General features: G+C 39.1%; 1 protein-coding gene across 3 annotated transcripts in view; it reads left to right on the forward strand.

Annotated features, from left to right (window-relative positions):
* slc6a1l (solute carrier family 6 member 1, like) overlaps window positions 1–27,650 on the forward strand; it is a 92,798-nt gene that overhangs the window by 41,642 nt on the left and 23,506 nt on the right. The window contains exons 8-11 of one of the 3 annotated variants that reach the window (XR_015483251.2): window positions 12,721–12,824; window positions 24,337–24,421; window positions 24,696–24,795; window positions 25,413–25,547. Coding sequence is in view for 2 of the 3 variants with exons in the window: in XM_087248302.2 (XP_087104428.2) it covers window positions 12,721–12,824; window positions 24,337–24,421; window positions 24,696–24,795 (289 nt within the window). In the remaining variant the exon portion in view is untranslated. Of the gene's footprint in view, window positions 1–12,720; window positions 12,825–12,923; window positions 13,049–24,336; window positions 24,422–24,695; window positions 24,796–25,412; window positions 25,548–27,650 lie in introns of all 3 variants that reach the window. The other 2 variants (XM_087248302.2, XM_087248303.2) reach the window with 2 other exon arrangements.

Below are 27,650 nucleotides of genomic sequence, written 5' to 3' on the forward strand. Positions count from 1 at the left end.
GCGACCCCTGATAAATAAAGGATTAAGTCAACGGAAAATGAATGAAGAATTAATTAATTTATTATGAAATATTTAAAAAATATTATTTAAATGTTTTACATTTTCATTTTAAAAACTGTAAAAATGTTAAATCTTAAAAATAATAATAATAATAATAATAATAATAATTCATTTTATTTGTAAATGGCGCCTTTCTAGACACCCAAGGTCGCCTTATAATAAGCATCAGCAGACATGCAAAACAAATTAAACTATACTAAAAACAATCATTGACCAAACAAGTTAAAACGCATAAGTGAATACAAAAGAACATAATAAAAACATGATAAAAAAATTGTTAATTAAAAGCCTGCTTAAAAAGATGGGTCTTTATACGTGATTTAAAATTGTGAAGACTATCACTGCTCCTAAGATGTACTGAAAGTGAGTTCCTTAGCCTAGGAGCCATAGAGCTAAAAGATCTGTCTCCCATTGTGCTCAATCGAGTGCGAGGTGGTGCCAGGGTGAAGTTGTTGGCTGATCTAAGGGTACGAGAAGGGGTGTAGATATGGAGAAGTTCAGTGAGATATTGAGAAGCGAAATTATGAAGTGCCTTAAAAGTTGGAAGTAATATTTTAAAATCAATTCGATACTTTACTGGAAGCCAATGAATCTGATAGAGGAGTGGGGTGACGTGCTCGTGAGATGGGGTCCTAGAAATGAAACGAGCTGCATGGTTCTGAACCAGTTGGAGTTTATGGAGAAGTTTGGACGGAAGTCCAGAAAGAAGTGCATTACAGTAGTCAAGACGTGAAGTAACTAATGCGTGGATAAGAATGGCTGTGTTATTAGTGAGAGAAGGGCGGAGACGAGTGATATTAGGCAGGTGGAAATATGCAGTACGTGTAATATTATTAATGTGACCTTCAAATGAGAGTGTGCTATCCAAGATGACACCCAAACTCTTTACCTGCATGGAGGGAACAATTGTACTGTTATCAATGTCTATAGTGAAATTATCAGCTTTATCCAAAACACTTTTAGTGCCGATGAGAAGGGCTTCAGTTTTGTCGCTGTTTAATTTTAAAAAGTTAGCTGAAAGCCAGATTTTTATTTCAGCTAAACATCTGCTCAAAGCAGGAGGAGGAAAAGAACAGGAGGGCTTGGTGGACAGGTAGAGTTGAGTGTCGTCAGCATAACAGTGAAATTATATGTTGTATTTTCTGAAAATGTGACCAAGAGGCAGTAGAACAGGAGTGAACCAAGTACAGAACCCTGTGGGACACCATTAGTGACAATCTGCGATCTTGACTTAAAATCTTTAATTTGAACAAACTGAGTATGATCTGCAAGATATGACTTAAACCATAAAAGAGGGGTGCCAGAGATCCCTAGTGAGACAAGCCTATACAAAAGAACCTTGTGCGAAACCGTGTCAAAGGCTGCACTCAGGTCCAGGAGAATAAGAATTGACAGTAAACCAGAGTCTGCTGCCAGTAGTAGATCAGTCTTGTCAGGATTAGTAATCCTGACAAGAGCAGTCTCAGTGCTGTAGTTGGGACGAAAACCAGACTGGAAGAGCTCAAACAAATTGTTATTAGCAAGATATTTATGGAGTTGAGACATAACACATTTTTCCAATATTTTTGAGACAAATGGCAAATTGGAAATTGGTCTATAGTTGGCCAAATTGGATGAATCAGCTCCAGGTTTTTTAAGTACTGGGGTGATTACAGCAGTTTTAAGTAAAGATGGGACAGATCCAGAATCCAGTGATATGTGAATAATGTAAGTAATCAGTGTGGACAATGATGGAAGACAGGTCTTAACTAAGCATGTAGGAAGTGGATCAAGCAGGCAGTTGGTGGTAAAACTGCCGTTAATGTTGTCACAAACAAAGAATGTCCAGATGGATCCAAGTGCAAGTGAAAGAATATTTATTGACAGAGTCAAGATAACTTGTAACAAGAGAGTGCGGTGCTAGGGCTAGAAGAAATCAGAGCAGGGATCAGACGGGAAAACAGGGTCTGGTGGTAACTCCGCACGGTCCTAAGCACAGACAAATAAACACATAAGCACACGTAACGAACTGACAAGGAAACACAGAAAACGTCGCACATATATAGGCACGATAATGAGCATCAGCTGGTGAACTAATCAAACTAATTGAGTGCCGTCAAAACATGTGACCAAAACAAATACGCGTGGGCAACAAAAACAAAACAAACCCACATGATCAAACAGACACTCCGGAAGAGCGCACAAACCTGCAACCGTGACAAATGTAATATGTACTTTACAATGTGGATTTATTTTAATACCTGACAAAATATTATTCAAAATTCTGAAAGTAAACTTTAACTAGTTTGTACCTTAAAACTTGTACTTTCTTTATTACATGTACAAGGCCTTTTTTAAAATTAGCATAATAAAATACCAATTAAATAAATGATCACTTGTCATAAAGTGTACTATTTGTAAAACACATATTACTTAAAGTTTACTTTTTTATCATTTTTAATAATACTTAGAGGTTTAAGCCATTTAGCGCTAAAAGCCTATTTGTTGTGATAAGTCAGAAGCTATGCTTTATTAATTGTACAGATGACAGTAATCAGTAAACAGAAGGAAAATCTAAAAGCAGGTTGATAAACAGGCAAGGTTCAGGGCAGGTAGAGAACAATCACAGATGAAATAATTTTTTCAGAAACCGAGGCTGATGTGCATGAATACAAATTGGATGAACTTGCCATCACAATCAGTCCCAGGCAGGAAGGCTAATGGGGATTTGATTTCAAATTGTGCTGACTAGAAATCGGGTGATAGTTCCCTCTGGTGGTGCGCAAGGTGCAAGGGAGAAGACCGGAGCTTCACTTATAACATTATTGTATTTGTTTTTATTAATATTTTTTAAGCTGTAATGAGGGATGGTCAGACCAAACCATAAGGCCTAAAAACTTACAACTTGGTAAAATGGCCAGTAGAGGTAACCCCTACTCAGATACCATGACTCATCCAAATCGTCAAATTTCAGACATTTAAAACCATAGCACTTACAAATACATAGACTTAAATATTTTACATCGTTATGATCATTGGGTCAGTCCCAACAAAAGTGTATGTGTGCAGATATTCTCTGATACACCATTTTTCCACTAATTTAAGTTATGTCTGAAACCTACTTTGGAAACTAGTCCTAGAGTTTTCACCCAATTATAACCAATCCAGTGCAGAAACATTCTCTGGGCACTGAATATGAATAATTATTGAAAAAAGGTAAAATTTTGATTTCTGCACAAAACAGTACACAAAAAGTTTCATGCTAACTTTAGCCAAAAGTTTATTGAAGCTAACCTTTGAACGGAATGAGATATCATCACCAAAGTTAGTACATGGATGTATAGGTCAATTTGAGATCACAGTAAAAAAAAAACTTGCAAACTTTGACCCCATGGTGGTGCTATATTGTAAAAAAAAAAAAAAACTATAGTCTGATCGGTTTGGTTTTGAAACGCTGTGTCTTTTTCCAAGGAGACATTACATTATTGTACCCATTAGTCAAATAAAATTTAAGGACCCAATAAACAAAGTTAACAATGGCCAATCAGAACAAAACTAGGTGGGCATGTATGACACATGGTCTTAGAGGTCAAATCAGTTTTGAAAGAATTTGGCCACTAGACTAGGGGGATTTTATGTGTTTCTAGTGTTCAATCAGTTTTAATTATTTTGCAAAGGCACACATAATACTAAAAATGTTGACACTAAAGCTGTTGTTACTCAAAACCACAAAACCAGGATTGTAATCTCTGGACTGCCTAGATCAACAATCACCAAAAAAGTTTAATTTTCCACATTTAATAGCTGTAACAGGCTCATTTACAAAAGGTGTGGCTCGGAGATGGGTGGTACTTCGTTATTGTACTTAAGTAGATTTTTCTGTATAATATGTATACTTTGTACTCCTTACATTTTTAAATTGTTAAAAATTAATTTCCTTATTTCATTTTGAAATGGTTACTTTCATTATTCGTTTTGTGGCATGATCTTATATATATATATATATATATATATATATATATATATATATATATATATATATATATATATATATATATATATATATACACAGTTGAAGTCAGAATTATTAGCCCCCTTTGCATTTTTTTCTTCTTTTTAAAATATTTTCCAAATGCTGTTGGACAGATTTAGCATGTCTGATAATATTTTTTCTTCTTGAGAAATTCTTATTAGTTTTATTTTGGCAACAGTAAAAGCATTTTTAAATTTTTTAAACACCATTTTAGGGACAAAATTATTAACCCCTTTAAGCTATATTTTTTCTCGATAATTTACAGAACAAACTATCATGTTTAGAAATGTGTTGAAAACATCTTCTCTCCGTTAAAAAGAAATTTGGGAAAAAATAAAAAAATAGTCTAATAATTCAGGGGGGGCTGGGGGGGCTAATAATTCTGACCTCAACTGTATATATATATATATATATATATATATATATATATATATATATATATATATATATATATATATATATATATATAATTTTATTATTGCATGCCTCCGTGTTGCAGTGAGCGGCTTTTTCAACCTCTGATAAGCGCAGGGTAAGGGGCCGATCACATCGAATGCACTTTTTGCATTGAGAGGCAACTTTTTTAAATGATTCACTAACAGCCACGAGCGTTTTGCGTGCTGTATATATGCCCTAGTGTTTTAATCACCTGCTGCGCCTCACAATTTTGCGGATTGATGTCATGTCTATATTGGGTAATAAGATGCATTTTGTTCCTTCTGATCACAGGTAAACAAGAGACGCATTCCTGTTCAAATATGGCATTTAAATGGGGTTTATTTTGTTTTTTTCTACGTTAGAGAATCTTGAAAGCTGTAAACCTTTTCTCTGCTTTCTCCCGCTTTCTCTCAGGAGTAATATTTAAATTTTGCTATAAATGCTCATGCTGTCGTGTGTGCATTCTTCACTTTTGTTTGATACATTCAAAAAGAGTGCTTTCCTTAAACAGGTAACATTAATGGTACAGTTTATATATCTGACTGCTTGTATTGAAGGACAAAGTTGTATTACAAATAATGTAAAAATATAAATATATTTATAATTTTTAATACAAGAATTCTTGTGTAAAATAAAAAAGTAAAAAAAAGTAAAATATAAAGTAAAATATAAATTTGTGTATAGAAAGCATCTTCAATGCACTGTGATGCATGGTAATCTTAACTAAATCAAACCTTGAGACTAGTGTAGGTTCACAACAACCTAGGGCTGGACAATAATTCGATATCAATATATATTGCAATATTTTTTTTTCAATAACGGTGATATGATTTTTAAACCAATTTCCAGAAATTCAATATCAATTTGCATATGTATGTTTTATTATATATATATATATATAGGGAAAACACACACTCCAAAGTTAGTGTTACAAACAATTCCCTGGAGGGGGATTTATTTACAATGTGAAGACATGCATAAGATGGATACGGTGCTCTTCAAACGTGTAGGTGCACTGGTGCTCCGGGGAGAAAGTGAGATTAAGTGAGAGTTCTGGTTAGGGATCGGTCAGCTCCAAGAACACCCTCCATAACCGGGATAGATGTTCTTCCGATGACTCGGAGTGGACGATCAGATCGTCCAAGTACGCTGCTGCATATGGCTGGTGGGGCCGCAGCAGGATGTCCATCATTCTTTGGAATGTGGCTGGGGCCTCGTGGAGCCCGAAGGGAAGAACCAGGTTTTGCCAGTGCCCACCAGGTGTGGAGAATGCCGTTTTATCCTTGGCATCTGGACTGAGTGGTAACTGCCAGTAGCCCTTTGTGAAGATGATGGTCGAGATGAATCGGGCTCCACCCAGCCTATCCAGCAGCTCGTCCACCTGAGGCATGGGGTACCCGTCAAACTTGAACACTTCCTTCAGCTTCCTAAAGTCGTTGCAGAACCAGAGGGTGCCATCAGGTATAGGAACCATCACCACTGGGCTGGACCACGGGCTACAGGAGGGTTCGATTATCCTTAACTTCTGCATTTTTTCGATCTCTTTGTTGATAGCCAGCCGGCGAGCTTCTGGTACTTGATAAGGCCTTTGCCGGATGATGGTACCAGGTGGAGTGATGATGTCATGATGGATGTTCGACAAGGTTTCTCACAAAACACATCCTTGAACTGACCAACCAGGGCCTGGAGTTCCATCTTCTGGGTTGCTGAATGTTGCTCACCTATGTGGACGACTGGAGGACTTTTGTCTGTGAAGGCCACTAGGTGGCAAGGAGCTGCTACCCATCGCTTTATCAGATTTATATGGTACAGCTGTTCTTCATGCCTGCGTCCCGGCTGACGGACTCAATTTACCGGCCCTACCCTTTCAACCACCATATATGGTCCCTTCCATGATGCGAAAAACTTCGATGTCATGGTGGGTATGAGCATCATAACTTTATCACCAGGTTGAAATTCTCTGGGTTGGCAGGTTATACAATCGTTGTTGGGCGCAATGGGCTTTGGTCAGATGTTCTTTGACGATGGTCATGACCTTGTCGATGCGTTCCCTCATGTCCTGTACGTGTTCTATCACTGACCGTTGAGGTGCTGGTTCCTGCTCCCAGGCTTGACGTGCCACATCCAACAGCCCGCGGGGTTGATAGCCAAATAACAGTTTAAACGGTGTGAAGCCTGTGGACGTCTGGGGCACTTCTCTTATGACAAACAACATGTAGGGGATCATGATGCCCCAGTCGCGCCCATCCTCTGCCACCACCTGGTGGAGCATCTGCTTCAGGGTTTGATTGAACCTTTCCACCAAGCCGTCAGTTTGCGGATGGTACACCGACGTATTCAGTTGCTTGACTTTTAATAGGTGGCAGAGGTCTGCCATCAGCCAGGACATGAAGGGGGTGCCCTGGTCGGTCAGTATCTACGTTGGGATTCCCACTCGACTGCACAGTAGAAACAGCTCCTTTGCGATTGCTGCTGATGTGGCTTTTCTTAGAGAAATTGCTTCAGGATATCTGGTGGCGTAATCTAGGATAACAAGGATGTGCTCGTGACCCCGGGCTGAGTTCGGCAAAGGTCCTATCAAGTCCATACCGATGCGGGTGAAGGGCACATCAATGATGGGTAACTGTATTAGAGGGCTGGGGGCTGATAATAATAATAATAATAATAATTCCTTACATTTATATAGCGCTTTTCTGGGCACTCAAAGCGCTTTACACAATGGGGGGGATCTCCTCATCCACTACCAGTATGCAGCATCCACCTGGATGCCGTGACCGCAGCCATTTTGCGCCAGACCGCACACCACACACCAGCTGATTGATGGAGAGGAGACAGTGATGCAGTCAATTGAATATGGGGATGGTTAGAAAGCCATGATGGACAGAGGCCAGTGGGCAGATTTGGCCAGGATGCCGGGGTTGAACCCCTACTCTTTTCGAAGGACATCCTGGGATTTTTAATGACCACAGAGAGACGGGAGCTCGGTTTAACGTCTCATCTGAAAGACGGCACTCACTGAGCAGTATAGCATCCCCGTCACTATACTGGGGCATTAGGACCCACACAGACCGCAGGTTGGGCGCCCCCTGCTGGCCTCACTAACACCACTTCCGACAGCAACCTAGCTTTCCCATGTGGTCTTCCGTCATTGGGGTGGTCATTGGGGAAATGTTTGCTGGCATGTGTTTCACGCTTGACTATACCTTTTGACTTCTCCATCCAGACCGGGCCAGTGAAATCGATCTCGGATCCTCTTTATCGTGTTTCCAGCTCCTAGATGTCCTGCCATCGGGTGAGTATGTGCCAGCTCTAGTATCGTCTCCCTCTTGTTCTTCAGAACAACCAGTAGGGTTTTCTTTTCCCCCCGCCTCTCTGCGACACAGTACAGCAGACCATATTGCAATATAAAATGAGGGAGGTGGTGAGGGCTGGGTAAAAATTCTTTACTGTCAATTATTCTAACTTGGGCCAGCAATGTTTGAGAGTTTGATCTTCCCATTGTGCTCTCCCAAAATCGCCTCCTGTGGTTATCTGTTGGAAAAGCTCAAAGTACAAATTAGCTAAACCTGTAGACTCACCCCCTTTTTCGCTCTAGGTGACCAATAATGCTGGCTGGCGGTCCCGATGAATCCATGCTTTGGTCTTCTTCCTAGGACGAGCCGATGGAGCATGATGGTGTGAGAGGAGTTCTTCGAACCCCGTCCAGTCTCTGCCCAGGAGGAGGGCACTGGAAGATCAGGAACCACCCAGACTTCCATGGGCCAGCTACCTGGTTTAGCCGCAATGTTTACTCTCTGTGCAGGTACATAGCGGGTATCTGCGTGTACACACGTGATCGGGATTCGGGCTTTGTTTTCACGTCGGTGTTCTAACACTTTAGGATGTACTACAGTAATGGCGTTTCCCGCATCTAACGTGGCTGTTAGTGTTTTTCCATCCAGAGAGACTTTTCAGGCGCATGCTTCAGAAGGGAAGTTGCAGCGGACCAAACAACCTGCTATCCAAGCCGGGGTCGAGTGCATCGTCGGCTCTGTGGGCATCGGCTCGTCCATCTGGCTGGGTACCGCTGGCCTGCTGCCAGGCTGCACTGTACCCTCCACCAGTCTCCATGGTGCATTCACCCTGCGGGTTGGCAGAGCCGCTCTCTCCCCAGCATCCCTGGCTACATGAGCTTCAGCCAACTCCACCGCTTCCACTAGGGTGGCCACCATTCCAGGATTTCTCATGCTGATGAGGCTGCATAATCGTTGAGGTAAGGCTCGTAACAATTTTTCCACCACCACCTTTTCAGCAAACTGGACCGTAGAGGGGTCTTCCCCACTCGGCCGAGACGAGTAAGTTGAACTGCTTGGTTGCGTACCACCTTCTTCTCATCATAGGTCCACACTGAGAACTGCTGCACTGCGCTGATAGCCGAGAGCCCCATTCGGGCTAATATCTCATTCTTTAGCGCTATATAAGCTTTATTTTTAGGTGCCTCTAGCGAAAAATAAGCTTGTTGAGCTTACCTTGTGAGGAACGGAGCCAACAGTCCAACCCAGTTCTCCTTCGGCCAGTTTTCTCTCTCGGCAATAACTTCAAAGGTATGCAAATAAGCATCTATATCGTCCAGGTCACTGAGTTTGGTAATGTGGTGATGTGCACTCACTTCAGGAAGCAGTATGCGTCCGGTCGCCTGGCGGAGCTGTTGCTCCATTTGGTCTTGTCTGGCTGTGAGTTGCTCAGTAATCTTCTGTTGCCTAGCGGAGATCTCCGCAAGGTGGCATATCACCTCTTCCATCAACATGGTTCACCGGGCGATCGCAGACGAGCAAGAGAGAGTGTGTGGGAGGGACAGAGCGGATGCCTTGTCTGTAACACAACTAAGAAAATTCAGAGGTTATCTTCTTCTTAAAGGTAAGAGTTCTTCTTGAATTTTCCCACTAAATTGCCTGCATTCTCTACCAGTTGTGGCGAGATAAAGGGAAAACACACACTCCAAAGTTAGTGTTGCAAACAATTCCCCAGAGGGTGATTTATTTACAATCTGAAGACAGTGCATAAGACGGATACGGTGCTCTTCAAACGTGTAGATGGGCTGGTGCTCCGGGGAGAAGGTGAGGTTAAGTGAGAGTTCTGGTAAGGAATCGGTCAGCTGCTTGAGTCCGCTAGAAAATAGAGAGAAAGAGATACAGATGTTAGCGCAGGGGGTCATTGGTCAAATGAAGCTCGTCTTCCTCATGTTTGGTGGTGGCTTATATCTGTGCCTCTTGATGAGCGCCAGCTGTGGCTGATCCGCTGTGATGAGGTGACAGCTGGGTTGAATCCGGGAACAAGGCGACGTGGCATCATTATACTCGCCACTATATATTTATATTAGGGATGTAACGGTATCAGAATTTCACGGTACGGTAATACCTCGGTATGAATGTCACGGTACGGTATTTATTGAATCATTTACAGGAAAAAACAAAACTTATGAAAATACTCCAAAAAAGTGCCAAAAGTGTCAATGACATACAAATTAGTCATCTATATGTAAGCTTTGAAACAGGAACTTCAATTTTAATAACAAAAAAATATTAAACCATGTAAAAAAATTAAGTTTCAATTTAGTAGTGTTGAAAACTCATCACATTCAACATTTAATCACTTACTCACTTAGATAGAGATGGGTTTAAAGGAAAATTATCATATAAATATAATCTGGTAAAAGCTGGTATCTCTGGGTATTTACAATGTCCCCTGCAACAGAAAAAAACCCTCTCATTTGGGACTGAGGTTTCTGGGACAAGAGAGATATGACTTGGCCCAGGTTGACAGCAGTGGGTAACGTTGTGCATTGTCTTTCCCCCACTTGAGAGGACAAACCATGAGTGAGATAGAGATCTCATGTCTGCATCAATCTGAACAGTGTGCTGTGTTTCTGCAGTCCCCATGACTGATTATTAGTTGTATTCCCCAACTTGCTGGCACGTGCACATACAGTGCTCAACCTGTGCAGTGCACATGCCCTTTTTAGTCTTGGATAGAAAGTTCCCTTCCAAAATTATCAAAAGTGCCCCCGCGACGCGACATACCCTCCATCCCGCTTTATAGTACGCGCGCGACAACACAGCTGATAAGAACTCGCGCGACAACACAGCTGATAAGAACTCGCGCGACAACACAGCTGATAAGAACTCGCGCGACAACATCGCTATTCAGTACGCACGCGACAACACAGCTGATAAGAACTCACGCGACAACACCACTAATCAGTACGCGCGCGGCGACAACACCCGCTTTAGGGTTTTCCAGCTCTTTTTGATCCCCGCTTCTAGCAGCACACTCCATTTCCGCATTACTGGATCTGTAGCGACAACAGACCGCAAGGGATTATGGCCAAGCCTGGGCTGATGGGAATTGTAGTTTCCGGTACCTCCCGTTCGCTTCATTCGCCTGAGCAAATTTTCTCAGAAGACCTATAGTTTTACCGAGTCATGCGACTACGGTAATATCGAAAAAAATTATATTGCGGTATGACGGTATTTACAATACCGTTACATCCCTAATATATATATATATATATATATATATATATATATATATATATATATATATATATATATATATATATATATATAGATCTTATACATTGTATCAATTTTCACTGAATGACTTTCAGTGCTCAGCCGTCAGAAAGAGCGTGATGTCACTTGCATGATGTTAAGTTGGTTAAGCTGCTCCTTCACAGAAAGTTTTTGCTACAAAACAAGTGCCCTGAATACAGATATGGAGGAACAAGCTTCCACAAGTAAAAATGCAGACGAAGTAGTTTATGAGAGAGTAAAGACTAATGCAGTGGTTCAGCTTTTTAAGTTCTGATAAACTTGTAGTTTCATTACTCTGCAAAATGTGCAGGAGAGTGGTGCCGATTAGCAGCGGGAACACATCAAATTTGTTCTGCCCGATAGAACATAATAAGAGTTAGAAGATGAGGTAACATAAAAGTTTAAATTATTCTGTCGCCTCACCATCCCCACCATCCACCTCCCTGACACCGAAAGAAGCCATGTAGGATTTAAATCAAACTTCGCTTATCAACTCATGCAAATACACCTATAAATTACTCATATAAACCTCTATGTTCAAAACATGTAAGAAGCTTGCATATAATCCCACATTAACACACGCACATACATATAAACTCGATCCTTGCATTTACTTGGTCCTCGCATAAACATTCAAATTTACACACACACACACACACACACACACACACACACACACACACACACACACACACACACACACACACACACAACATACAAACTTGCTGCATGCTGGTATAGCACGAGCAAACTTACAAAATAAAATTCACAAACATATTTAATAGGAATCAGGTTATTGCAAAGCTTATGAAATGTGATTAATAGAGGTATTAATTCTGTTAAATAATGAAAGTTTTTTAGATATAATATTAGTCTATGTAAATAAACTATATAAAATATATAAGAACTATTTTATGGTAAACCTTTTAATTTAATTGGGTAAATATACCCAAATATAAATAGGCAGATAGAACGCTTAAAGGATGTTCAAGATGAAAAGCAATCAGAACTATGAATATACTCAAACTCTTTTCTATTGCAAATATTAATGTAGCCTATACTCTTTTTCATTTATTTTATTATTATATTTATTATTATTCTTTTTCTGTTTTTTTTTTTTTTTTTTTTTTTTACAATGTGGATGTCATAATTGTAAAATTTTGGCATTGTTTTGATTGTAAAATTTTCAGCATATACAAAAAAAAAAAAAGGAAAAAAACTGATAATATTTTCCCCATGAACTGTCTATAAATAAATTAATTTCTAATATAGAATATATCTGTTTGTAAAGACTAAATACAAATAAAAAGTTAACATTCATTTTTTTTTGTTTTTTATAAAAAAAAAGGTATCAAAAGCTTGGAGGTATTATAGACTATGCAAATTCAGTTTTCAGACATTTGTAGGTACAGACATCTATTGTGTGCATTCTTGGCAGTTTTTTCTTGTCTTTTTATTATTGTCCATATCGATATCAGAATTATATCGTATCGACTAAAATTAAGAAATATAGCATGATATAAATCATGATATAAATTTTTGCCATATCGTCCAGCCCTACAACAACTCCCACCCCCACCCAATCCTCCTATTAACTGACATTAATGCTGGTTTTCACACTTTGCTTTTTTTTCTCAGGTGTGGTTGGATGCTGCCACTCAGATCTTCTTCTCTTATGGTCTGGGATTAGGTTCTCTTATTGCTTTGGGCAGCTACAACTCCTTCAACAATAATGTCTACAGGTAAGTCTTTGTCCAAATGTATAACATTCTGTACAATATCTGCACAATTTTGTAAAGTTTACATTGTGTCCCATTTTTACATTTTTGTTTCTTCTGTAGAGATTCTGTCATTGTGTGCTGTATAAATTCCTGCACCAGTATGTTTGCTGGGATTGTCATATTTTCCATTGTGGGCTTTATGTCCTACATCACAAAGAGACCCATCGAAGAACTGGCTGCTTCAGGTCATTGTGTATCTGTAACACTTTAAAATTATGTTATTGTAAAGTACTTAACAGTTATGGTGAACTAATATCTTTTCTGTTGAAAATTGTATGCTGTTTAATTTAACAGGGGTGCAGCAATGACATCAATAATAATTTCCCATGGGTTCCCTTAAAATTAATAAGGGAAGCATAACTTAACAATATTTGAACACTTCTAATGCATAAACTCCACACACGTCACACCCTAAATCAAATGCTTTATTAAGTATACCCAACAGTTTCAGAGATAACATGTTTAGTATGGCAAGGTCTAATATATATTGTAGAGCAGAAAATAAATTTAGCCCTTATTGTGTTTTTTTTAATTGCCTTTCATGCAGCTTTAAGCGAATGAAAACATCCAGATGGGAATTTCATTTAAAAGTGCTCTGTAAAAAACATTGTCTGTCAAAAACAAGTCCACGTTTAAATAATTCACCAAGCATTTAGACTTTAGCTGTTTCATTATGATTTCTGAACAAATAATTGCCCTACTCGTGTGTTGCAAGTGCAAACAAGGAAAACTTGTTGAAAACAGCAGCTGATAATGCTAAAAGTCTCTATAAGAATGTGGAGCAACTAAAACGAGACCATCTTCGATTCTGCTTTTGGTGATGCTATAAGGTTTTAAACAAGGTAACACTTAAAATGTATGTAATAAATACAATTTAGTCTTATGCAAAAGTGTGGCCACCCCTGATAATTTTCAGAATTGCAAGCCATAGCCTGCTGACCTTTAAAATCAGCAATTTCATTTGGATGTAATTTATACCATAGGGAAAAAGCAACATTTCAGTTCTGACATAACATTTATTTAATCAACAGATGCAATGCAATTTGGGTCATAACAAAAACAGACAGGTGCAAACATTTGGACACCCCAACACAATAATGACATCAATCTTTTGTACAACCACCTTTTGCTAAAATTACAGCCTGTAGACAATTCTTATAGCTGTCACACCCTTGGCGCATTCCTGCAGCCCCATTCATCGCTCTCCCCCACCATCCACCACACATGTAAACACTTGATTACTGATCACCCGCACATGCACCTGCAATCACCCATGCACGATAAAGACTCACCTTATTCATTCACTCTCCGGCTGTAATCAAAGTAAGATGGTTCTCCTCATCTGCTCTAACTCTTCCTGTGCTTTTCCGTGGATGTCCTCTTTCTCCTGCGGATGAAAATACACCTGCATAAGGGAAGTGACTAAAGTTATGTTGGTGTATTACCGAAGATCTGAAACTTACCATTTGAAATGTATATGAGATCGCTCTCCCTGTGCTACACCACTTACCTGCTTTATCTCTCAGCTATTGCTGCCATGCACAAATAAATACCCTTAAAGATTTTTACATCATGGTCTTTCTTGTGTGATTGTGACAATAGCCAAGGATAAGTCTCTGAATTCTTGAAGGCATTTTGGGCCATTCCTTCTTGCACAATTTCTTCAGTTCAGTCAGGTTTGATAGGTGCCAAGCATGAACGGCTCTTTTCAAATCAATCCATAGATTTTTGATCATGTTCAAGTCTGGGGACTGAGATGGCCATTCTAAAACATTGTATCATGTCATGTCTAAGCATGAATTTCTTGGTAGATCTGGAACTGTGCTTTAAGTCATTGTCCTGCAGGAACATCCAACCTTGCTGTAACTTAAACGTCTTGATTGATTTCTGAGCATTGTTCTTTAGATTCTGCTGATACTGGGTGGAATCCATGCAACTTTCAATACTGACAAGGTTTTCCAGTGCTTACCATCGTTCTCCTGGAAACCTGTGTTCCTTTTATATCGTGCAAAACGCCTATGGTTGTGGCATCTGTTCACAGTATATTTTTCCAAAATGATTCAGGATTGTCGCAGATTAGCCTTTGCATACCTCAAATGACTCTTCTCAGAATGCAGAAAAGCCTTCTTCTGCATCACCTTTTATTGAGCAGTTCTTTGTGAAAAGTGCACTGGACTGTAGAACAATATACAATTACATTATTAGCAGCAAAAAGTTCCTGGAACTCTTTGGAGGTGGTGTGTGGTTTGTCTTTAGCCATTCTAACAGATATTTTTCTTGGTTTAGCCCATCTTTCCTTCACAAGAACTGTTCCTGTGGCCTTGCGTTTTCTTACTATATTTCTGACTGTGGAGGTAGAGACTTTACACCTCTGTGATTCTTCTAATTAATGTTTATGAATTATTCTTGTTTTTAGGTAATTAGGAAGTTCTTTTTAGGATTCCCATGTTGATACTTTCATGTTCACAATTAGAAGCACAACTACCAATCAGCTTAACCTGTGTTAGGATTGTTAAAGTTAAAAAAAATAGTAAATAGCAATCTGTCAAAAACTATACATTCTAATGTCATTTATCAGGCCACTATCAAACCAATGTGTTTATGTGTATTACGTTTATGTTTATAGGTACAAGTATTTATATGCAAAATATACATATAATTATTAAACTTGGAGTGACCTCAGCATTCAGTGAAGCGTGGTGTCATTTAGCTTGTGAGTGCCATTTATAGTAAGCATGTGTTTGTTTTGCCTGGATTAATATTCTGCTTGTTGGGACAATAATTCCAGCTGTCACCTAGGCCAAGCAATAGGGTTTTGCATTGATAAGGTTTACATTTATAGATACTAATTGTAAAAAGTTATTTCTTATGTGTCTTGGATTTAAAGGTTTGCATTTGATTACTCAGTCATTCAATTTTAATAAGTTTTGCATTCAGAGATTAGTCATTCATTCAGTCATTCTGTCAGGGCCAGTAAATAAAAAAAAACCCAAATGCAGATGAAGACAATGATTTATTGTAGAAAATTCTCACAGATCAGTCCATAAGCAAGAATGCAAAATTGAAAAAGAAAAAAAAAATCGTCTACAGGCAATGTCTCAGTTTCAGGGAAAAAGACACAAAAACTCGACAGATGGAACAAAAATGCTCTTCAGCAAGCAGTCTTCTTAATCTAATAGAAAGAACAAGAAACTATTAGTCAAAAAAAAAAAAAAGAAATATATGGCAAAAGAAAAAAAACTTGCAGACTTTATTGGAGTAGTTGAGGGGGAGAGAATGACCGGAATTAACCAGGGAAAAAAAAAAAAAAGACTGGCCAGTAGAAACAGAGGCAGGTGTAATTGTCAGAACCAGGCCAGTGTCCAAGACATCCTAAATTCAGGCAGCACAAGAGCAAAGACTTCAGGCAAGCCAGGTACTACAAAGAAAGGCTGGGAAGGTAGGGAGAGAGTCCTGGGGTCCGTTCTTCGTACCTCGCTTAAATGATCTAAGATGATTTGGCAGATCCTGGATCTTTTCATCATGATAACTGATCTCTCGCTAATTTGGTTCTTTATTAGAATGTCTGGATAAACTGATCTGATATCGCTGCGTGTGTTGTGAAGGACAGATCTATCGATCCTCGAAATCATGATTAGCTATGCAGCGATTGGCTGACGGCACAGCAGCGTAATGACATCATCTGATTAATATTCAATTATCCATGCGAGCAAAATTACATCAAATTAGCAGTAAACGGCTTGTTAAATATGACACGCAAAACCTTCCACATTTGTTGTGAGCTGCAGGCTTTACACTTTCATGTGTCAAGAGTATTCATCATGTATATAAATGCAAATCAGTGTATTTAGTTCTACATTTAGAAAATATTGTCTATATTATAGTAGCCGTTTTTTAATCTGTGTAAAGAATAACTGGTTGTTTACAAAAGCATTTTGATATTGGTAAAGGCGTCTGCAACTTTTGTGAAGCATCAAATCACTATTAACTGTCAAAACATGTTTATGACTGCATAAATGTATTATTGCTTTTAAAAAAAAAGTCACATATTCTGCATTTCTATCATACACAATTTGTACTAAAGCGATCTAAAGCGTTCATATCAATAAGTTTTCTCTTTGCACCACTAGGTGGCAGTCTTTGAACTTTCATTTCGAGGGTGCAGATTGCATAAGTTTTATTAATATGTATAACTTTATTTTATTAATGACTATAACTATATATATATAAATAAATATAAATATAAATATATATATATATATATATATATATATATATATATATATATATATAAATAAAAAATATGTACCATATTCCCAAGTGTATACAACCACTACTGTAAGAAAATATCAGAATTCAGAACATACTTTCTCTATTATCTTTGCTTGAACTGAGCCGATCTAATCCTGTTTATATGAACTGAACCTGCTCCCGATCAGGTTTGACCTAGCAGAACTTTTGCTATGACAACAACTCTCGGATCAGCTTTGAAGAACGAAACGATCCTGGATCGTGTCAAATCGTCAATATCCAAATCCAGCTAATTGAGTAATCCACGTACGAAGAACGGACCTCGAAGTCAAACAGAAAAAGGTTAACTAAAAACATTCAGTTTACCTATATTTGATATTGCACAGTCAGAAGCAAACAACAATCTGGCACAGAACAGCACAAACCAAGAAAATAAATAGGGGAGCTAATGAGGAGAAAATAAGCAAAGACAGGTGAAGCAAATAAACTAAAAGTATGAGAACGAGGGGGTGGAGAGAAACAATCAGGAGAACAAACAAAGGAACATGTGGCTAATACAAACAAACAGCTTAGTCCCTGACATTCAGCTTAGTCCCTGATTTGTCAGGGGCCATCAAAATAAACCTCCAACTTGTCCAGCATATGTTTTGTGCAGTGGATGCCCTACCAGCCGCAGCCCAGTACTGGGAAACACCAAAACACTGTCACATTGACACTCCACTCATACACTATGGCCAATTTAGTTCATCCAATTCACTTACAGTGCATGTCTTTGGACTGTGGGGGAAACCAGAGCACAGAGAGGAAACCCATGTGAACAAGGAGAGAACATGCAAACGCCACACAGAAATGTCACCTGATCGACCCAGGACTTGAACAAGTGACCTTCTTGCTGTGGGGCGACAGTGCTAACCACTGAGCCACTGTGCTGCCTCAGATTATTAGTCATAAAGTGTTAATTTCTTTCTTGGGGAAAAAGTATTTTGCATTGAAAGTTTTACAGTTACATATTTCTAGTCATTGGTATAAATTCATAAGTGTAAGGGGTCTTCCAGTCTGAAAGCAGTATTTCCTAAGTGAAACAGTTTTTGGATTTTAATTTAATTGTCGGGATGAATTATTTGTAAAAGGTTCAAGAAACCTTTAAGTTCTTTTTTAAAGATTTTAACAGATTTGTGTGTTTTGAGCATTAATCAAGACTTTATCAGAATCAAGACTTTTTGAGCATTAATCAAGACTTAATCAGTTTTTTACACCCGCCATATTTAGTTTGGTTAAATTGCACTAGAAATCGTTTTCCCTCTTGGTGCGGTTCATTTAGGCAGGTGTAAATGCAGCAATTGCACGAGAAGAGGTGGTATGCTTTCAAACAAACCCTGGAGCGGTTTGTTTGTGTTGAGAACATGATCCAAACTAGAATAGGCCGCAAACCGAACTTTCCCTTTTTGTAACAATCCAGTTGCCGTAATCTGATGTGCTGTGCATTGTTGGATGTGCAGGAAAAAATATTTGTTAACAGCACTTTACCAACAGTTAAAAAAAAATGTTGGTGAAAGAAAAAAACATTACCGGATGCATTGTTGGTATTATTTCCAGAAGATGACCATGTCGCAGTTTAGTTAAAATAAGTTCCTCCTCCTGAAGTAATTTGTGATGCACCTTTGCCATTTGCAGTGCAATAAAACATTGTTTTCCAGCCACAGCTGCTTTATTCTCATAATGTATAGTTTGTATAAAGTAATGTATAAAAACTATATAATACACTATGACCAGGTATACAATCAGCCTGTGCAGTTGTCCCATAGTAAAAAGCAACATTTTGTGTCTGCCAGGTTGATTAATTATGCTCTATTGTTAATTAGTTTCATTGGTATTTTCCTGCCTGTTAATTCTGACTGTACGTTCAATAACATCTGGCCAATGAGTGACATGGATTTTGTCACACATTTCTTTTCAGCGGGTTTGGACCAAAGCAATCAGTGTAGTGTGAAAAGGAACCAAAAGTGGCTGAAAATGCTACAAATGCTGTTGCCCTTGGTCGGGACCAAATGAAATGAACCACAGATGTGAAAGCACCCTAGGACAACATTAGCACTTGTTGGCTTTAATTATGGATAAACCTGGATAATTTTGAGCTTTTGTAAGCTAATTTCATCTTCCGGGTTTAAAATCATTTTTGGGGCAGGATCAAAATAAGTGAAGTAGTGCTTGACTGCCTGTCATATATTATTTATAGCTGAGTTTTTTTATCCTATGAGAAGACCCTGCTTCTTAATTATTCATGAGAGCATGTGCTTTCCGATGACAGAGCTACCAGACTATGCACGGCACACAGTATTTAGCTGCTCATGGAGGGTCGTATGTGTTTGTTTCCATGATCTGCTGGGTTTGTTGCATAGCTTTCCCCGCAATGCTGTCCGGGCTACTGATACAGTAAAGCTGTTTGTGGGTAGCAAACATTTTTGTGGAGAGAGCTGTACAAAAATTGAAAAATGGCAGACTTTGTCTTTTATCAGTTGAGTTTGTTACCATTCATACACATCCCCTATATTTGTGCTGCTGTGTACTCCTATGTTTAAAATCATACAGATTACCAGTAGGGTTAATGGTTGAAATAGACATGGCAAGAGACCTGCTGCATTGCTATCCACTGTGTCTCATTTTTTACAAAAAAAAAAAAAAAAAAAAAACACTCATCAGCATTCAAATCTGTTTTCCAACACATCCCATTCCTCCATCAAATAACACCCTCTGCTGAGAATTCGTTCTTATCCTTCTCACTCCTTATGGAGGATAGAGATCTAAAATTCTCCATTACGCCCATATGCAGAACAAATCTCCAATCCTTGTGCCGACTCTAACACACATCATTAACACTTCACTTCACACTGGCACTGCAACTACATTTAAGCAGGCCTGTGTAACCCCACTGCTCAAAAAACCATCACTCAACACCTCACTGGTTGAAGATTGCAGACCAGTCTCTCTCCTTCATTTCATTGGCAAAACACTAGAAAGCGTTGTTTTCAACTAGATATTCACATTTTATCTCACAATAACCTGATGTATGCAAACCAATTCAAATGTGGACATTTTTAAAGTCTTTAAGTCACTGAAGCCCTGTGGATTGCCAAAGCAGGTTGTACATCATTTATTCTACTTTAACTCGACCTGTCTGCTGCTTTTGATGCAATGAATCACCATATTCTACTGTCCAACCTCTTCTCAATGAACATCACTGGAACCCCACTCTGCTGGTTGCAGTCTTACTTCACAAGCAGATCATTGAGCACAAAGCAGAGAGTTACTTTGAAATGAGAGGTATCAAAACCTCATCAGCTGGCCACTGGTGTGCCACAGGGATCTGTTCCATATCCCCTACTATGTTCTGTTTACATCACATCACTGGGAACCATCATCAAATCATGAGGTTTCTCTTATCATTGCTGTGCTGATGACACACAGCTCTATCTTTCATTTAATACAGATGACCTCATGGTAGCTGCAAGAATCTCACACAGCCTTGAGGATATCACGGCTTGGATGAAAAACCACCACCTACTGCTTAACCTGGCAAAAACTGAACTTCTTGTCCTCGTTGTCAATCCAGCTGGGATCATCCACCATTTCCCCATGTAGTTCGGTAAGGAATCTTGGTGTAATCATGGATGATCAGTTGTCCTTCAAGGACACATTGCTAACACCTCTTGATTTTGCAGGTTTGCACTCTTCAACAACCAATAAATTTGACTCTTTTTAACAGATCATGTTGCACAACTTTTAGCCCAAGCTCTTGTCATTTCAAGGCTAGACTACTGCAATTCTCTTCTTGCTGGTCTCTCATCCTGCACTGTCATGCCTCTACAGAGGATCTAGAATGCTGCAGCTTGTCTGGTCTTCAGTGAGCCAAAGGGAGCCCATGTTAGAGGTCTGCATAAAGTTTTGAATAAAAGGCGGTAGCGGTCAGTAACTCTGGTGTAATTTGAATGAAAGCGTATAACAATATAGCGTTCAAGCAGTATAACAATAAAGCGTTTCAAAAAGATAAAGAGCACATGCATCTGCCATGGTGCTGTGTGTATATGTGAATAAGAGAGAGCACACACATCTGCCGTGGTGCTGTGTATCACTTGTTATAGGCTGTCTGGATTCTGTAACATCCAGAAAGAAATATTGCAGACAATCAAAATAAACCATTAAAAAGGTATGAGCTGTAAGAAATGAACACGACTAGCATTAAATTGCTGTTCGTACATACAGCAGTATATGTACAAATATACTCATCCTTAAAAAGTCATCAAAATAATCAAAATGAAAAGAAATAAACACTTGAAATATATTGCTCTGCGTGAAATGAATGTATACATTATACAAATTTCACTTCTCGAATGGAATTAGTAAAAATAAATCAACTTTTTGAAGATATTCTAATTTTATGACCAGCACCTGTAAAAAAAGGTGTAAAAAGTTGGGACAGTATGGAACAGACAAATTAAAAAAGTAGTGATTTTCAAAATTACTTTGACTTGTGTATCATTGCAGACAATATGAATACAAAATATTTAATGTTTTGTCAGGTCAACGTCACTTAATTTGTAAATATAAATCCTTTCCTGTCATTCAGACCTGCAACACATTTCCAAAAAGTTGAAACGGGCAGTTTGGGGATAGTAATCTGATTGATTGGTTAAATACTGATGTGATTTGAAACAGGTAATGTCAGCAGGTGATTATTATTATGTAATTATCGGTTTGCCAACAAATATGTGAGAGAATTATTTAAATGTTTAAAAATAATGTTCTTCAAAGAAAGATAGGAAGCCATTGAGATTTTTCACCTTTAACAGTACATAACATATAATACATATAATATTTAATGCTTCGTTTATTCTCCACCAATAAACAATGTAGCAAATTAATTATAATGTACATTAACTTTGCACGCATATCTACATTATTAATCTGTAACAAATTATAATGTAGATTAGAGTGCTCGCATATCTATACCATTATTACTGTAATAAATTAGCTCAAGGTTATTCTTCCTGTGCCTTTTCTACCGTTATAATGTTGCGAGTTATGATTTAGATTACAGTGCTCGCGTATCTTCTAGACCATTATACATATCAGACTAGCTTAACGGGAGGAAGATTCAGTTGAACGGTGCTTCAAATGAATCGACTCTTTAGATCCGAACAAATTAATCGTTCAGTGACGCTATTAAAATAAAACCCATTAAGTTTGAGATGGGTAACAAGATCAAAGTTTAAGACATTAGATTCATGAATATACACAGGCACCTTTCTTTATACAAAATTAAACTTTATTGACTAATCTAACAGAAACTAACAGCTAAAACAAAGACAAATTCACACAAGGAGAGTAAAGAAGGTAAAGTAAGAGTTTGAGAGGATGTAATGATGGGAGAACCTCGAAGTTTGTAAGAGCAAACCAAGCGAACCAAACATAATTAAATTCACTCTCGATAGAAAAATAACAAAAAGAAGGTATCGGGGATGTGAAATGTCCGAGCTGTGCAATTAACCCTTTCCGTCTGGGTCTCCGCCTGCTTTCTTGGAGATTTCTCTGCTTAGGTCTCGTTCTTGTAGATGAAGAGGTTTCAGGGAAAGGAGTTGAGAAAAGAGTTCTTTCTGAAGAAGTTGCAGAGAGTTTGAAGAGGTTGAAGAGCTTGAAAACCTTGCAGGAAGCTTGAAAAAAAGTTCAGAGCAGAGAGAGAGGCGTAGCTTTGGTCCCAAGCTTATATAGGGCGGGTTCGGATCCACCCTCCATGGAAAGTTGACCAATTAGAAACTAACTTCTCTGCATCATGGGTTTATGGGTCATTGTCCGAGGCAGAAGAATTTGCATAGGCAAATTTTATGCAAGTCGGGACAGAAATGTTAAAGTTTCTTAAAATGTTAACATGTTGTACTCGTATTAACATAAAATGTCAACGATTAATTAGTACAGCAAGTAAGCTTTATGACAAGTCTAAACTTGAACCGTTTATGAGTTTGTTTGGCTTTGGTCGAGTTTAACTTTGTATACAGAATTATTAAAAATACTCTTAATACAGAAGCAAGGAAAATGTTACAAAACACATGATTACACATAAAGAGAGTAAAGTTTACATTAAAATACCAGTCTTAAGCAAGGAACTTAAGTCCTGAACCGTTCTTTGTTCAGTGCTGCATGGCACATTCCTTTTGGGTCATAAATACCTTGGAATCAGGTTTCGAGTCTTCCCTGGGCAAAAGTTGGCTCAGTTGTTGAATAAAGCAAAATAATTATGTGTCTGGTCAGCCATATTTGTTACATACAAGTCAAGGAATCTGGGGGAATTTCAGTGCGTGAAGCTGAACAACCCTAATCTCCGATCCCTAGATACTAAGGCGGCACTGCATCAAGAATCCTCATTCATCTATAAGCAATATCACCACATAGGATCAGGACTACTTTGGCAAACTTAGCCAAATACCACAAAACATCCACAAATGGCAGTTAAAATTGCTCTGATCCAAAAGGAAGCCCTATGTTAACAGTGTTCAGGAGCATTGTAGACTTCTATGGGCTTGCACGCATTTGGGATGGACCATCCCACAGTGGAAGTGTGTACTGTGGTCTGTTACTGTTCCAACTTAATGTTGCAAGAACCAAAATTGGAATATGTATATATTAAAAAAAAAAATACAAATAATGAAGAACACATTAAATAATAGTAGGTGTATTGTGTGCAATGAAATACATGTCAAAATTAATTTTGACATCACTAAATTTTAATTTTAGTTTAATGTTTTTTAAATTATTATAATTTTCAATACTGTGCCAAATTTTTTTTTGATTTGGGGTTGGGGATATACAGGGGTTGGACAATAAAACTGAAACCCTCAAAGCTCTTTCTGTTTACATTGTATTTGTCTATATTTATTTTGTGTCTGAGCACATGGCTCAACCTATGCTTGTGTCTGCCATGTGCTTCTCTGTTTCTCCCTCGTTTTCAGCTGCCACATCCTCTTGTTTAGCTCATCTACTGTACTTCTTGTTAGTCTCAGTAGCCTCACTTCCTACCTTTATATTTCAGCAAGTTAACTTATCTTCTCTTTGCATTTTATTTCCTACAGTTTAATATTTACTTTTGGTTTTATTTTATTTTGTTGTTTTATTTCTTAGTTTAGATGCCCCTGTCAGTTTTTGTGTTTTTTGTGCTTGTCTATTGCCTCAGTCTAGCCCTGGCCACTGTGAGTCCTTGGCTGCTGGTGTCCTCTATCAGGCTGCCACTGGGGAGACAACTACACTCAGTATCACTGGTATACATGGCCCATTTCAAGGCCTTGACCTCATCCTACCTGGCCTGACCTTCTCTGCTCTGTCTGCTAGCCTCCCAGCACTTTTGACTGCTCCTTCCAAGGCACTCTAGCACTTCCCCTTTCATCTGTTTGCTCCTTCCAGGACTCACCAGCACTAACCCATGCATCACCTATTTAACTGTTCCCTAATTAACCCCTATTTCATATCACTTTGTCAATGAATACCCCCTGCACTCATTCTGCATTTGGGTCATCCTTCCTTATCCTGTGACAGGCCAAAACCTGGACCCAGCAGCCTCACTGCTCTATTTTCCATTGCTCTGGAGAGACTGGCAGCATTGTGACAGCAGTGGTGGGAAATGCCTTGAACCCTGGTAAGCTACTTACCCTGCTACCTGCTACCAACCCACCCTCCCTTCCCAGTCTAGTTAAGTCCAAGACTATGTTTCCTTTCCCACATTGAAGCCATGGGCTTTCAGAGAGCCGGTGGTTCAGCTAGCTGCATCGCTGTGTGACCACATCATCTCTGTGAAAGCTCTATTTAGGAAAGTTTCCCCTAAGCCAGTCAAGTCCACCACACTCAAATCTGAAACATATGAATGTCTGTATTATTACCCTCAAGACTGTTAAATCTATCACTGCTTTTCAGTTTATTAACCCTGATCCTACGTTACAGCTTACTGTGATTGTTCCTGTCTCTGAGTTGATGTGTTTCTGGCCACTTCACCTAAATCCTCCAAGTTTGCTGCCGATACTACAGAGGCCAAGTGTGCAGTTTCCACCCATCTTAAGTGAAGGAAAAGGAAGCATGCCCCATAGTCAGCTGCTTCTCAACTCCGTAGTCTTTGTGTCCCCACTGATCCAAGTGTTATCAACCCTTCCTTATAATATGTTCTTGTTGTGTCCACTGATATCTGTTATGTTAAGATTAACAGTCATATTTCGTCCACAGAGGCCATCTCTGAGTAACCTGCTGTATCTGACTTCCCAGAATCTGTTTTTAAGCAGTCTGCTCACAGTGTTCTGGTCATGCAAGCCATGCCTGGGGCTCTTAGTCTGCCCGGTATGGCCACTGGCCACAGAGGGAAGCACAGAGTACCCTGTTCTCCCTATCACAGCTGATGAGGTCAGTCCCGAGCAGTCCTTTGACTTTGCAGCAGTTATATGCCAGTCTTGCCAAGTCTGTTGATGAGTTCCTGGCACTCCTCACCAATGCTATTAAGAGTGAATTTCCTGTATCCAATCCAGAAAGGGTTCCCCCAGAGGCTGCTTGTAGAGTACCTACAGGGCCTGCTCCTACTCTAGAGAGAGTAGCTCTTGAGCACAGCATAGTGCCACTGATAGTGCCACTGCCACATTATCCACTGAGTGTATTCAGAAAATTCCCCAGTCCCCAAGCACTGTGAGATGAAGACTTAAGCCCAAGAGTCTGCTCATGCCCCTACGAGAGACTTCTCAAGGTTGACTTCAGCCCCTATCGAGAATCAGGAGAGGGCTCCAATCTTCAAATCAAAACTTCAACTCCTGAACACAGTGCAGTGCCGACTTTAACCCCTGATTGTTTTCCAGAGATAGTTTCAGTCCACAAGTTATTTCTCATGAACTCTGTCCGGTGCCTGTTCCAGTCCTTAAACCAGTGCTTGTTACCCCTGAACATAGTCTAGTTTCCACTCTGGTCAATAAATCTGTTTCTGCTGCCTCTGATCACAGTCTTGTCTCCACTCCTGTACCTGAGCACAGTCTAGTCTCAACTTCTTCCCCAGAGTCAGTTCCAGCAGCCCTGGAGGGCTCCTCATATTCAAACCCTGAGTCAGTTCCTGCAGCCCCGGAGGGCCCCCCTAGATGTGTTCCATACTTCAAGCCTTGGTTCAAGTCTCCATCTATCATCTCTTTCCCTAGATAACTCGTTGTTCCCCCCTTTATGTTGTCTAGACCTTCCAGTTTACCCGATCTGTCACCCCTAAACCATCCTAGTTTTTACGTCCTTGTTCCAGCCCTTCTGAGCTTAGGCTACCTGAATCCTCCCATTCTTGCTTTCCACCCTTGCCCCTAGTTTGTTTCCCCTGGCTTTTCTGTTACACCATGTCTTCCCTTGTGTCTTTGCATGTTCATTGTTACATGTTGGTGGTTGTTGGTTCTCTGAGTCTGTGCTGTCTGATCGTGAGTCTGTTCCGTATGTGTTCCTGAGCCTTTCGGGTCTTCCTAATAGTATTTATCCTTTTTTATTTAAGTATTTATGTCCCTTGTCTTGTTTATTTATTATTGTAGCTTTAATGTTTAGTTTATTGGTTTTATATTATCCCCCCTTTTTGTTTCAGTAAGTTAACCTATTTTTTCTTTGCATTTTATTTCCTACAGTTTAATGTTTCCTTTTTGTTTTGTTATTTTAGCTTATTGATTTATTTCTTAGTGTAGTTCTCCCTTGTTGAGTAAGTGAAAAGCGGGGTTGGGAGGGATAGGGGTGCTGTAGGTAAAGGCTGGTATTGCAGGTGATACTTTAGACCTCAGAGGGTTAACTGGCTGTGGTGTCGTACACAACACAAAACGTATGGAAAACACAACACATGCTACTTCCTTTACCAATTTAAACAGGATTCTGATCTTGCACTCCTGTGGCTTCTGTCATTGATGGCCACTATCAGCTTTTCTTGTACACCAGACATAGAAGGCACTGTATTTGTTTTTATTTCAGTGGTTTAAGCCATGTCAACAAAACCGCAACTCCTACAAGCTTGTGCAGATGGCACACCATTGTCAATGTTCAAAATAGTACAATTAAAACTGAAGGCATGTTGTTGTCATAGTTTGTAGTTATGGTTAAGAATAGAGCAATGTGATAGTATTTATCTCCATTGATTTAATAGTTTTCAGCACTGGGTCCACTCTGTACCATAGCAGCCTGTGCGTCAACTTTGTCTTGATAAGCCATGATGGGTGTTTAATTTTCAACTCGCACTGCATGCAGTAGACCAGTCACAACAATCACTGCAGATTAACATCACAGAAAGGAGGGTTTAGGAAAAAAAAACAATCCTTAAACAAATTATATTAGTGTTTTGGGATAATTAGGTCTATTATCATGTAATGTATTATGTTTGTTGCAGGTGTTGTACTCTTTTACTGAAATAAAAATTAATCAAAAAAACTTTAGAAAGTTGTATTTTAAAATCATAAGGGAACACATGGCAAATTATTTTTCTGGACTTTACAATAATTCCTGCACTACTCT

This window comes from Danio rerio, chromosome 4 (assembly GCF_052040795.2).
Source record: "Danio rerio strain M-AB ecotype USA chromosome 4, GRCz13ab, whole genome shotgun sequence".
Taxonomy (NCBI): domain Eukaryota; kingdom Metazoa; phylum Chordata; class Actinopteri; order Cypriniformes; family Danionidae; genus Danio; species Danio rerio.